Below are 14,153 nucleotides of genomic sequence, written 5' to 3'. Positions count from 1 at the left end.
GCTTGCCAATAGCATATCTAGCTGGACTTGTGGATTTTGTAATGTTGGCCCGGAGTCTTGTTTTGGAGTACTGTATTTGGAGCACATACTCTCTATCCCTGTCTTTTAGATCATAAGCAGACAGTGGTGTGTACTGCTGTGTGCATGTGTGTGTCGTGTAGGGAAAACGTCCAGCCTGTTTCTCTGTGTTGCTAAACTGGAAAATGTCTCCTTTACGCTTTTAGGAGGAAGTCTCTACAGCTTGGAAGGTCCTCCGGACAGAACCTATTGTGTTGAGGCTGCGATTTTCTCTTTCTCAGTACCTTGATGGACCAGGTAAGGGCAATGACTTTAGCCAAGTATGTTCTCTGTGAGCAAATCCAAAGTCCTAAATTAAGTAAAATAGAAAAACTAGGAGCAAGGACCTTCAACATAATCTGCAGGCCATTAGTAGGGGCTTTTCAGTCTCCTCTGACTGCTGTCTTCATTTCCTCTCACCTGATAGCAATCCCCTCAAATCCTTGGTCAATGAAATTGTTTTCTTTGGTTCCCAGGTATTATTTACTCCTCCCCTTCCATTCAGCTTCCTCATAGAAGTTGAGAATATTTGAATTGGTCAGTCAGCTCCCAGAATCTACCCTTTGCCGCATATGTTTTCCTTCTCCACCACTATTGTTTAGAGAACCGTTAGAATCTGAAGAAGCTAGTTCACTGAGCTAGAGCTTTGGACTCCCAAGAGGATACAGACATGTACATACTAGGAACTTTCTCTTCTCTTTGCAGAACCATCAATTGAGGTTTTCCAGCCATCGAATAAGGAAGGGTTTGGGCTGGGTCTTCAGTTGAAAAAGTAAGAACTTTGATCTTTCTGGATATGGACATATGTGATGGATAGGCAAATGGAATGCTTTTGTTTGTTTGTTTGTTTGTTTTTTCAAAAATGTCTTTCTGAGATATGTCCAAGTAAAAATAAAATAAATTTGGGGAGCCAAATTTATGGTTAGGCAGTGGAGCCTGTGGTTCCGGGGTGCCTTGAGGCATCTTGAAGGTAAAAAGATAGGTTCTCCCTGGCTGGTGTGGCTCAGTGGATTGAGCACTAGCCTCCAAGCTAAAGGGTCGCTGGTTCGATTCCTGGTCAGGGCACGTGCCTGGGCTGCAGGCCAGGTACCCTGTTGGGGGCATGTTAGAGGCAACCAACTGATGTTTCTCTCCCTCTCTCTCTCCCTCCCCCTTTGTCTAGAAAATAATAAATTAAATCTTTTTTAAAAAAAGAGAGAAGAATATATGTTCATTAGTATTTAATATTTAAGGGAAAGTACAACCCTGGAATTAAAGCCATGCTCTTCACATTTCCTCTTGTAGTTTTTTTAGAGTGGGGCCTAGGAGCTCAGATAGTTTCAGTTTATTGAATGTGTTGAGCACCTTGCTAAGTATTTGGTATACAAAGAAAAATGAGCTACAGATTCTACTCACTGAATTCCAAATAGAATCCAGTGGATACATGTTCTAATATAAGGGAATATGTAAGTTTTAGAAAGAACACAGAGGAAGAGTGACTCAGTCTGTGGCAGGCAGAGGACAATGAATGAATGAATGAATGAAAGGGAGATGATTAATGGTTTTCAAGGATAGATAAAAGTTGCCTGTGTAGACAGACTCTAAGAGTGAATAACATTTGCTAGGGTACAGTAACATGAAGTAGCATATACATAGGAAGCTTCAAGTAGTTAAATATTGCTATTAAAATGCAAGGGAAGAGTGGTAGGAACTAAAGCCAGAGAAGTAGGAAGGGATCCAAATCAGAGAGGATCTTGGCCTTTTATATTGTAGGCACTGGGAACATTGAAGGCTTTTAGGCAAAGAGAAGACATAATTGGTTTAGTTTTAAAAACATTATTCTGGTAGCATTGTGCAAAATAGGTAGGAGGATGTTAGACAAAGAAAATTAGTTTAGCAGGAGGCTTTTGTAGAAGTCCACACATGATATGATGAGGACCCGCACCAAAATGTGGCTGTAGATAAGAATAGAGATGAGACACACTGGAGAGGTTCATGAGATGTAAAACCAATAAGACTTCTCTTTTGGCTCTCTGAGCAGCACCATGGTGGTGGGAAAGAATAAGTGCCTTATAAAAGACGGCAGAGAAGAAGCCAAGGGGAAAGTGGTTGATCCATTTCCTAAGAAAGATTGGTGTGATGTGAAAGTACCAGTGATGCTGAATGTAAGAAATATTGGAAACACTAGTCATGAGAACTCAAGGATCCAAAATCACATCTGATGGTCTCAAAAGGTTGTGTTTTTGAAATGAACCTAGCTGATCGGCAGAATTATGAAGTTGTATTTAGAAAATTCAAGCTAATTACTGAGGATGTTTAGGTCAGAAACTGCCTGACTGATTTCCATGGCATGGATCTTACCCATGACAAAATGTGCTTCATGATTAAAAATGGCAGACCATCACTGAAGTTCATGTTGATGTCAAGACTACTGATGGTTATTTACTTCATCTATTCTATGTTTGTTTTACTTAAAAAATGAAATAATCAGATGCATAAGACCATTTATTCTCAGCATCAGCAGATCCACCAAATCCAGAAGAGGATGATAGAAATCATGACCCAATAGGTACAGACAAATGACTTGAAAGAAATGGTCAATAGATTGATTCCAGATAGCATGAGAAAGAGATAGAAAAGGCTTGCCAATGTATTTATCCATTCAATGATGTCTTTTTTATTTTTTAATTCTCACTCACAGATATGTGTATTGATTTTAGAGAGACAGGGAGGGAAGGGGAGAGAGAGAGAAACATCACTCGGTTGCATCCTTTGATGCTCCCTGACCAGGGATCGAACCTGCAACTTAGGTATGTGCCCTGACCGGGGATCGAACCCACAACCTTTTGCTGCATAAGATATTACTCCAACCAGCTGAGCCACCCAGCCAGGGCACTCCATGATGTCTTTATCACAAAAGTCAAATGCTGGAGAAACCCAAGTTTGCATTAGAAAACCTCATAGAGCTTTGTGGTGAAGGTAGCAGCTCTGGAAAAACTACACTTGATGAGACAAGTACTAAAGTTGAATAAGCTGCTGAATATGAGCCCCCAGTGACAAAAAAAATCTTATTGGTGATATTTTTAAAAATCAGTAAGAATTGACGATTGATTTGGATGTGTTGTATGTGGTCATAAGCCAAGGAATAGTGGAAAGTTACTCCTAGGTTTGCATCCCAGAAGTGTGGGTAAATTGTAATACTACTAATTTAAATAGGGATTTAAGAAGAAGAGCATGGGGACTTCCGGCCAATATGGAGGCATAGGTAGACACACTGTGCCTTCTCACACAACCAAAAGGACAGTAACAATTTAAAAACAAAAAACAACCGGAACTGACAGAAAATCAAACTGTATGGAAGTCCAACAACCAAGGAGTTAAAGAAGACATACTCATCCAAACTGGTAGGAGGGGTAGAGACACACAGGTGGACAGAGAGGACTCGCAGCAAGGACGTGACTGGAGGACCCAGCGCCAGATTGTGGAGTGGGACAAGCAAGGTTGCAGCTGGCCGGCAAGACTGTGGTGGCGACTGGTGGAGCGGGTGGTCCCACATTCGTGCACAGGTAAACCAGGAGGAACAATTGGGGAGTGAGACAGACCACACAACCCAGAACTCCAGCTCAGGGGAAATAAAGCCTTAAACCTCTGACTGAAAACACCTGTGGGGGTTGAGGCAGCAGCGGGATAAACCCTCAGCCTCACAGGGGAGTTCGTTGGAGAGACCCACAGGTGGTAGAATGTACACAAGCCAACCCACCTGGGAATCAGCACCAGAAGGGGCCAGTTTGCTTGTGGGAAGTGGGGGAAGTGACTGAAAGTCAGCAGAGAGCAGAACAAGCACCATTATTCCCTCTCAACCCCTCCCCCACGTACAGCGTTACAATCTAGCAACTGGGTTACCCCACACTGGTGAACACTTAAGGCCCCACCCCTCACTATGTAACAGGCGTGTCAAGACAAAAAAAATGGCCGAAATGAAAGAACAGATCAAAGCTCCAGAAAAAATACAACTAAGCCACGAAGACGTAGCCAGACTATCAGATGCACAGTTCAAAACACTGGTGATCAGGATGCTCACAGAAATGGTTGAATTTGGTTCCAAATTAGATGAAAAAATGAAGGCTACACTAAGGGAAATAAATGAAAATGTGCAGGGCATCAATAGTGATGGGAAGGAAACTGGGACTCAAATCAATGGAGTGGACCAGAAGGAAGAAATATCCAATCAGAAAAGAATGAAGAAATAAGAATTCGAAAAAATGAGGAGAGGCTTGGGAACCTCCAGGACATCTTTAAACGTTCCAAAATCCAAATTATCAGGGTACCAGAAGGAGAAGAGGAAGAGCAACAAGTGGAAAAGTTATTTGAACAAATAATAAAGGAGAACTTCCCCAATCTGGCAATGGAAATAGACTTCCAGGAAGTCCAGGAAGCTCATAGAGTCCCAAAGAAGTTGGATCCCAGGAGGAACACACCAAGGCGCATCATAATTACATTAGCCAAGATTAAAATGAAGGGGAGAATTCTAGAAGCAGCAAGAGATAAGGAGACAGTTGCCTACAAAGGATTTCCCATCAGACTGTCAGCTGATTTCTCATAAGAGACCTTACAGGCAAGAAGGGGCTGGAAAGAAGTATTCCAAGGCACGAAAGGCAAGGACCTACATCCAAGATTGCTCTATCCAGCAAAACTTTCATTTAGAGTGGAAGGGCAGATAAAGTGCTTCTCAGATAAGGTCAAGTTCAAGGAGTTCATCATCACCAAGCCCTTATTATATGAAATGTTAAAGGGATTTATCTAAGAAAAAGAAGATTAAAAATACAGTAAAATGACAGCAAACTCACGACTATAATCAACCACACCTAAAACAAAAACAAACTAAGCAAACAACTAGAACAGGAACAGAACCACAGAAATGTAGATCACATGGAGGATTAGCAACAGGAGAGTGGAAGGGGGAGAGAGGGAGAAAAGGTACAGAGAATAAACAGATGGTAGGTAGAAAATAGACAGGGGGAGGGCAAGGATAGTATGGGAAATGTAGAAGCTAAAGACCTTGTAAGTATGACCCATGGACATGAACTAAAGGGGAATGTGGGTGGGAGAGGGTATGCAGGGTGGAGGAGAGTGAAGGGAGGAAAATGGGACAACTGGAATAGCGTAATCAATAAAATATATTTTTAAAAAGCAGATTTGTGGAATGAGGGTAGTTCTATTTTAAACATGTTATTTAAAGGTAACCTTGGGATATTTAAGTGGACATGCTTAGTAAATAGATATGTAAATTGGGTACTCACAGGAGACTTTAGGGTGACAGATATATCAGTGTATGGGTGGAAATTACAATGAGTGTGGAATTTGAGATTGCTAAAGGAGAGTGTGATGGGGTTGAAAAGATCAAAGGTAAAACACCCTTTAACACCCAGGCAAAGTACCCAAGAAATTAGCAGGGTAGCCAGAGGAAGAAGAATCACTGAGGGTAGGTCAGGGAAGTTAGAGAAGAGTAGGAAGAGAAAGGTGATACAGAATGCAAGGTGGAGAGTTTCTACAAGGAGGGCCAGGTTCCAGAGAGGATAAGAGGAGAATTTAGTAGTTTCTGTTGGATTTAGCATCACCAAGAGAGCAATTGTGGTGAAGTAGTGAAGGTAGAATATGTTGAGAAGTTAGTGATTGGCAACAAAGTATAAACAATAGCTATGGATTGAGAAAATTGGCTGAGGGTAGGAGGGAAAAAGGGAGAGGTAGCTGACTGAGGGACAGAAACTTGAAACTTTGTAGACTTTGGGCAAGGAATTGACAGGAGAGAGGGATGGTTGATGGATGAAGGCCTCTAAAGAGGCAAGAAGGGACTGAGATCTAGAGCACAGAGGAACTGATCCTTAACAAGAGGGTTACCTTGTCTCCAGAGAATGGAGGGATCGAAGTAAGGGTGGAAATGGAAAATGATTTGGGAGTAGGGGTGGAAGATTAAGAAAGCTGATATCTGATGGCTTAGGTTTTCTCTAGAAGAGAGGTCATTTGTTGTAGGTGAAGTTAGTTGCTTAAAAAAGGTGATAAATATTAGGATAATAGCTTAGAGCAGCAATTTTCAACCTTTTTCATTTCATGGCACACATAATTACTAAAATTCTATGGCACACCAAAAAATACATTTTTTTGCCAATCTGACAAAAAATGAGTATAATTTTAATTCACACCAGACAGCTATTGTGTTGGCTGTTGTCATTTTTTTTTTAATTTGATAATCTAAGGGAAAAGGGGTCACTACTCCTCACTAAATAGTCAGGTACTGCATGGTTAAAAAAATTCTTACGGCACACTGGTTGAAAATCACTGGGTTTGAGTAATGCTAGAGGGAACCAATCAAGGACAAATGACAGAATTGATAAGATTAGCTGAGGGCCCAGCTCAAGTTGGAAACCGCAGATTTGGAGATGTAATTTTTAACCTAACAATGTCAGTACCTCCCATGTATCACAAGGTAGAAGGTGATACTCACCTCTCTCCCACTACTTTTGTTTCACTCTCAGTATATAGTCATTCTTGGCAATGAATTCTAAGACTCAAACTTTTGAAAGCTCAGCTTTTTGAAAGCTGAGATCTCCCTCTAAAGGCAAAGAATTTCAGAATTTATTTTGGTCCCTTAGACCAGGTAATGGGAGTGGGTGTTAATACCCTAGGGTAAATAGGTACTTTATAGCACAGTAAGTTTTCATGTGCTAAGGTCATGTGTGGCAGAGCAGGGTTCAGACACATTCCCCCACCACAACTACCTTTGCAGTCCCTAGGTCCAATTTTTAGATTAGTTGCCTTTCATAGTCCCATTTCTTGACCAATTCCCCTGCCTGAGCTTTCCTAAGCCTGTTTTCTTTGATTCTTTAGGATCCTGGGTATGTTCACATCCCAACAATGGAAACATCTCAGCAACGATTTCTTGAAGTCCCAGCAGGAGAAGAGGCACAGTTGGTTCAAGGCAACTGGTACCATCAAGAAGTTCCGAGCTGGCCTCAGCATCTTTTCACCCATCCCCAAGTAAGTGCTCCTCCAGGAGCTGACCGTCTCTAATCACTTACTCTTGTCTAAGCTCCTACCCCACCTCCTTGATTACCTGTATTTATTTATTCTGTCCTCTCCTTGGGTCCTCTAAATTCTGTACCTTTTACTACTAAAAGTACCCACACGGCCCAGTCCCCTATGTGTGCTAATTCCACTCCTGACCCTAATTTTTATACTTTGTCCTTTATGTAAAATGCAGTTCTTAACTAACAATATATATTTGGAGAAATGTGTGCTAATCTGTCCATCCTTCCTTTATTTGACCCTCATCCTATTTCTTATCCTAGGGAGGCAGAGTCAGAGAATAGGCACCAACTCCTTGCTGTTATGTAAGCGTACATTGATTTATGGTCAAACCTCAGTTCTCAGACTTCTTTGGTTCTCGAACAGTTTGGTTCTTGACTGAGTTGCTCATGGAAAAAATGTCTCAATTAGCTAATAAAACTTCTGGTCTTGATTCTCTGCCCCACCACCCTTTCATGCTGATACCTGTATGATCAGTCACATGGCATAGGAGATTCAGTTTTTGAACAAATTGTTTCTTGAACACTTCTCTGGAATGAATTAAGTTGGAGAACTGAGATTGCTCTGTATTATCTAGTTCTGTTTCCAGAACTAATCAATCAGTGATCTGATAAATAAAGCACACACACACACACCCCATCCCGTGCCTTCTGATCATCTTAAAAGCAAATACAGATCCAGATTCGTAGCTTCCTAGGTACTGTTGTTGACAGTCATGCATCAGTCTCTTTGTAATGAAACTACTTGCTTAGTACAGTGTTTAGCACTTAATTACATATATATATAAATACACACACACATTGAGTAAATGAAACAGGCATCCTTTTCAAGGGAGCATTCCATACCTGGCTTAGATGCCATAGAGTGACCTAAGCTTGGTCTCTGCCTAACCTCCATGTTCCAGTCAGAAAAACACACAGATAATGGCATAAAAATCAACTCAGATGTGTGATCTACGTATTTGTTTTAACAGTGGTGAGATCCAATAGAATTTTCCTCATATGTTCTTTTTGGCTTCTTTTTGGTGTTAGGCAAATCAGTCACTTCCCTCATGCTGGCCTAGGACCCACTTGTCTCCAGGCATCTTCCAGGGCTCATACCGAATCCCCAGTTTCACCACTTCTTGCTCTCTCTCCAGGTCTCCCAGTTTCCCTATCATACAGGACTCCATGCTGAAAGGCAAACTTGCTGTACCAGAGCTTCGGGTTGGGCGCCTCATGAACCGTTCCATTTCCTGCACCATGAAGAACCCCAAAGTGGAGGTGTTTGGCTACCCACCCAGCCCCCAGGCAGGTCTCCTGTGCTCCCAGCACGTGGGCTTCCCTCCCCCAGCACGGACCTCTCCTTTGGTACATGAGCTAGGGAGGGTTTGACTCGGGTGCTAGGGTGGGAGTAGAATTGTGAGAGTATAGCTTATCAAAGTGGGGTGGGAGTATGGTTTTCTAGGCATCATAAATCAAACCTGGGCAGGTAGCATGAGTAGGTGGAATGGAACACATTTTGTGATAGCTGAAAACTTATACCTGAACTATTTGTGTTCTGGCCGGGTAGTTCATTTGGTTATAGCATCATCCCAATATGCCAAGGTTGTAGGTTTGATCCCTAGTCAGGGCACATACAAAAATCAGTGAATGAATGCATAAATATTTGGAACAACAAATCAATGTTTTTCTCTCTTTAAAAAAATAAATAACTGTTTGGCAAGCTTCTCTGAGAGTAGGCCATGAAGCAGAGTCTCGGGTTGGACATCCCAATGAAATGTCACATACGATTTTATTAGGTTATGGTTAAGACTTGATAATCAGCTGCTATACTAACCTAGTCCACCCACCTTTAAGGTTAAGGCTAGGTGAGCTCTTTTCAAGAATCCTTGGGAAAAATGTCTAAAGGTCTCTCCAGCTTTGGAAGTACTTAGGCTGATTGGAGCCAGGGCTTAGCTACTTTATGGGCATGAGTGAGGTCTGTCTAGGTGCCAGCTTCATAGGAGGCTCATGGGGTCTTTTTACTCTTAATCAGGTCAGTGGTCACTGCAAGAACATCCCCACTCTGGAATATGGATTCCTTGTCCAGGTAAATCAAGTTCAAAGTTTCATTCCAAAGCCTTTCCCCTGTTGTCTGACCCATTTGATCACCTAATGTCTCCTATCTCCTTAGTCAATTAAATATTTCCTGAATTGCTCTGCTCCCAGAACTATATTAAGTTTTAATTGAATAGGAGAAAAGCATAGTTCCCATCCTCAAGAAGCTTACAGCATTACTGGGAAGAATGTTTACAGACCACTTATGATCAAGTGCCAAATGATGCACTGTAAGTTTTAAATGCCTTGCTGTTGAGACAGGAAAGTAATTGACTGATTTGCTTATGATCCCCAACATTCTCACGCAAATACTCTTCAGTTTTCCTTGTAGACTTCTTTTACTGCTCAGCCACTACTGGTCATTTCTTCTTTTTTAAACCTTTTTATTCCCTGGACATGCTTTCATTTTTGCATCCCTGTTACTTTTGTTCTTGTCATTCTTCCACTGGATTTCCTCCCCTATATCTGCCTATTCCTCCCCTATATCTGACACTGAGTCAAGGCTCAGTGTCACCTTTTCCATTAAATATTCTCTGTTACTCCAGTATGTATATTAATTAATTAGCTAGAAGTTCTAGCTCCTCTCTCTGAGCTGTCATGATGCTTTTGGTTTTATATGGCACTTATGTGTTATGTACCATATGCTAGATTGAATTGTAATTAATTTGTATACGCACCACACCTCCCTATTGGAGTACTGGGTCTGAGAAGACAGTCTTTTATATTGTTACATAATCAAGGAGACTTTTCACTGAGCTGGGTACATAGTAGGAAGTCAGTAAATCTGAATGAATAAAAGCCCTTGTGTGTCCCTTTACTAGCCCCAAAGAATATTAAATGGGAACAACTTGTTTTATACACTGAGTGTATCTGGTTGAAAAGGCCATGTTAAGGCAATGTTTAAAAAAATACCTTAGGATATTGCTCCATGAGCTCTGGATTTGTTCTCTCTTCCCAGCACAGAGTTGTATCTGTAGTTGTGATCAGTTGATAGGCCGATTGTTCTAGGTGGTTGAAATGCCTTCTCAGGCCCCCCCACCATCTCATCATGGACTCAACACTCATCTATCCCAGAGGGACAATCTGTAATTACTACAACTAATGTTAACAGTTTGATTAATGTTTAATATTAATACTTTGATTAATGTTAATGTTAAATGTTAATAGCTGATTACTGTTAATGTTTAAAAATACTTTCACAGAAATCATCTCATTACTCTTAATACTTATGTGAGGTGAATAATGTTCAATTTTGTACATGAAAAAACAAAGGCCTAGGTTAACTGACTTGTCTGAAGTTACTTGTGGTAGTAAGTAGTAAAGAGGAGAGTCTCAACCTAGGTCAAGACTGGTCTTACCATGGCTGGTCTTGTTTTTACCCTTCATATTTGGTCTTAGCTCTAGAGTCAGGCCATTTAGTTTAACTAAATTTAGGGCCAAGAAGAGATTCTGTTGTAGGCTTGGGACTGAGAGGGAGGAGACTACCTTGAAAAGAAGCTCAAATTAGTTCCCATATCTGGGCCTGTACTTCCAAGAGACTGAGTAGAACCTCTTCTCTCCCTAGATCATGAAGTATGCAGAGCAGAGGATTCCAACATTGAATGAGTACTGTGTGGTGTGTGATGAGCAGCATGTCTTCCAGAATGGGTCCATGCTCAAGGTATGATCCCTTGTTCTGTGACCCTTGTCTTTTGCCCTTTAGCCAAGGCCCCTTTACTTCTCATCTGTCCTTTATTCCTTTCTTTCTGGGTCTATGGTAAAGGTAAAATTCTGTCCTTATTCTTTGAGACTGTAGAAATAATGGGTTTTTCTTAAATAAATGTCAATAGTCCTGCTAGGAAGGATGCGGGTGTGTGAATATTTTTGAAGATATAATCCCCACCCAACATTTAAAAATAGGTATCAGATATTGACCAAAATGATTGGATATGATGCTGTCCTTAAGAACTCCAAATCTAGATGAGTAGACAGATACTTTACTGTAAGTGTATAGAAGGGATATGAGCGGTGTTGTGATGCTCCGAAGGGAGAGCATATAGCTACCTAGGTAGGTCATGGAAGGCTTCGTAGAGGAGACAGCATGAATTCTCAAACTTACCAGTAAAGCATTTTAATTAAGACTTTACTTATTTACAGTTTTCTCTTGACATAAAGGGCCCCAAATTCCTACCTCATTCTAGAGTTGTCTATGGTCAGGATTGTCCCTCCCTCCCTACAACAGCCTTTTACTGCACCTCTCCTACTACCACTGTGTGTTTAATATGTCCATTCAGCCAGCCGTCTGCACTCGTGAACTGTGCGTTTTCTCCTTCTACACACTGGGCGTCATGTCTGGAGCTGCAGAGGAGGTGGCCACTGGAGCAGAGGTATGGGAGAGGGAAAAGCTGCTGGAGAACCGGGTCATTCCCAGCAATTTCATTATTTTGAACTTAACCTCCAGAAAAGCATCCACATGTAAGGATGTTCAAGATAGTATTATTCCCCTGGCTGGCGTAGCTCAGTGGATTGAGTGTGGGCTGGGAACCAAAGTGTCCCAGGTTCGATTCCCAGCCAGGGTACATTCCTGGGTTGCAGGCCATAACCCCCAGCAACCGCACATTGATGTTTCTCTCTCTCTCTCTCTCTCTCTCTCTCTCTCTCCCCCCGCCTTCCCTCCCTAAAAATAAATAAAAAAATAAAATCTTAATAAATAAATAAATAAATAAAATGTATCATTAAAAAAAGATAGTATTATTCGTAATAGTAAAAACAAACAAACAAATATGGGTACAACTGCATCTATAGGGTATCCAGTTAAATTATGGTATGTCCTTACAGTGGAAATACTATACAGCTATTATTTATGGATAGAAAATTGTAACATATAAGCCCTGACCAGTGTGGCTTTCATCGTCCTGCAAAATGAAAGGTCCCCAAGTTAGGGCACATGCCTGGGTTTTGAGTTCATTCCCCAGTCAGGGTATGTGAAAGGGGCAACCCATCAATGTATCTCTCTCACATCAATGTTTCTCTCCCTCTCTTTCTTCCTCCCTTCCCCTCTCTCTAAAAATAAATAAGTCGTTTTTTTAAAAAAGGATATTATAACATTAAAAAACACAACAGTATGTATAGTGCAATTCTTTTTTTTAAATTGACTATCTAATAAAATAAGTATTTCCATAGAGAAAATATCTAGAAGGATATACATCAAATTTAGCAGCTTATCTGTAAGGAATGAGATTTGTTTGGAGGCAGGGGGATAAATTTTATCTTTTCTTTAAGCACTTTTTAAATCATTGTTACTTGAATATTTATAATGAGCTTATATTTTCTAATGCAAAAACCATAAACATACTTGCTTTTAGAAAGAAGAGCAGGGAGAAATGCTGAGACTCCAAAAGTTAGACCTATCCTGGACACTATGTGACTTACAACACTGAGAAATCATTTAGCACTCTGGCAGTGTGGCTCATTTGGATTGTGCCCCGTAACTGAAAGATTGCAGTTCGATTCTGGTCAGGGCATGTACCTAGGTTGCAAGTTCCATTCCTGGTCTGGGCACGTGCAGTCTCTAGTCTACGCATGAGACGATCCCCGGTCCATGCAGGAGGGAGGCAAACAATTGATGCTTCTCCCTGACATGATGTTTTTCTCTCTCCCTTCCTCTCTGTCTAAAAAGCAATGAAAAAATATCCTTGGGTAAGGATTTATAAAAAATCATTTAGCTTCTGCTGAACCCTTTCTCCTTTCCCCTAAGGTGGTGGATCTGCTGGTGGCCATGTGTAGGGCAGCTTTGGAGTCCCCTAGAAAGAGCATCATCTTTGAGCCTTATCCCTCTGTGGTGGACCCCACTGATCCCAAGACTCTGGCCTTTAACCCTAAGGTATAATTGCTTGGGAATAAAGTTAGGGCTAAGGAGCAGAAACAGTAGAAGACTGGGAGACTATGGGCTGTCATTCTAGTTAAACAACATCTTGGACTAAGAATCAGAAGAAATGAAACACTTGTTTCTTGGCAACTCTTGAACCCTGAGCTTTGGCTGTTTTAGTAAATAAATACCTGAGTTTGTCAGAAGGGGAAAAGAATTAACATTTGTTATGCCATGAAAGGGAAGAATACAGACTTTGGAGCCAAACAGACCTGGACTCCACTTGAGACTCAGCTGTTTCCTAGCTGAATGGTGTTAGGCAAGTCAGTTAACCTTAATGAACCTTGATTTCCTTTTCTGCACAAGGGATTATTTCCCTTGTGGATTGTTATAAAAATGAGGGATAATATAAGTAAAGTACTGCATTAGTTAGCATTCCCCACAGAAGCATAACTATTATTATAATGAATTGGCTTATATGATAACAAAGGCTAAGAAGTCCCAGGATCAGCAGTCAGCAAGCTGGAGGCTCAGGAAGAGCCAATTGTTTAAGTTCCAATCCAAAAGCTAGCAGTCTCCAGTTCCAAGTTTACAGACAAGAAAAGACCAATGTCCCAGCTTTAGAAAGTCAGGCAGCAGGAGCCTTTTACTTGGCCTCTTTGTTCTATTCAGGCCTTTGACTGATTGGATGAGACCCACACAAATTAGAGGGGAACAGTGTGCTTTACACAGTGTTCTGATGTAAGACACACCCCAAAGCAACATTTGACCAAATGTCGGGCACTCCATGGACCCATCAAATAGATGCAATTAACCATCACAGTGCCTGGCTATTACTCATTGCTGTGTATCACATACTATACCAGGTTCTTTACACTTCAAAATATTGATATTGGGGTAGTGGGAATTTTTATCTTCATTTATTCACAGGGATACTGGGGTCCTAAGAGGTTAAGTAACTTACCCTATTACTCTCAGCTGGTAAAAGAACTAGCATGTGATTCCAGAACTGCCCAACATTAAATCTGTTTTCTTCACATGACATGCTACACCATTTCCCTAGGGCCTAGACATTTTTTGTACATCTGGTCCTCCTTTTCATCACATCT

The 14,153-nt window shown here is 41.1% G+C and overlaps 1 protein-coding gene across 7 annotated transcripts in view; it reads left to right on the top strand.

Annotated features, from left to right (window-relative positions):
* Positions 1–14,153, top strand: part of PARP6 (poly(ADP-ribose) polymerase family member 6) — a 31,603-nt gene that overhangs the window by 5,749 nt on the left and 11,701 nt on the right. For 4 of the 7 annotated variants that reach the window (XR_006786861.1, XM_045848626.1, XM_045848627.1 and 1 more), the window contains exons 7-14: positions 225–315; positions 763–829; positions 6,922–7,071; positions 8,258–8,468; positions 9,136–9,189; positions 10,762–10,857; positions 11,471–11,563; positions 12,934–13,059. Coding sequence is in view for 6 of the 7 variants with exons in the window: in XM_045848626.1 (XP_045704582.1) it covers positions 225–315; positions 763–829; positions 6,922–7,071; positions 8,258–8,468; positions 9,136–9,189; positions 10,762–10,857; positions 11,471–11,563; positions 12,934–13,059 (888 nt within the window). In the remaining variant the exon portion in view is untranslated. The remainder of the gene's footprint in view (positions 1–224; positions 316–762; positions 830–6,921; positions 7,072–8,257; positions 8,469–9,135; positions 9,190–10,761; positions 10,858–11,470; positions 11,564–12,933; positions 13,060–14,153) is intronic. The other 3 variants (XM_045848629.1, XM_045848628.1, XM_045848630.1) reach the window with 2 other exon arrangements.

This window comes from Phyllostomus hastatus, unplaced genomic scaffold, assembly GCF_019186645.2.
Source record: "Phyllostomus hastatus isolate PE091 unplaced genomic scaffold, TTU_PhHast_1.1 phas_contig_62, whole genome shotgun sequence".
NCBI classification, from domain to species: domain Eukaryota; kingdom Metazoa; phylum Chordata; class Mammalia; order Chiroptera; family Phyllostomidae; genus Phyllostomus; species Phyllostomus hastatus.
This window is presented reverse-complemented; position numbering and strand designations above follow the sequence as displayed.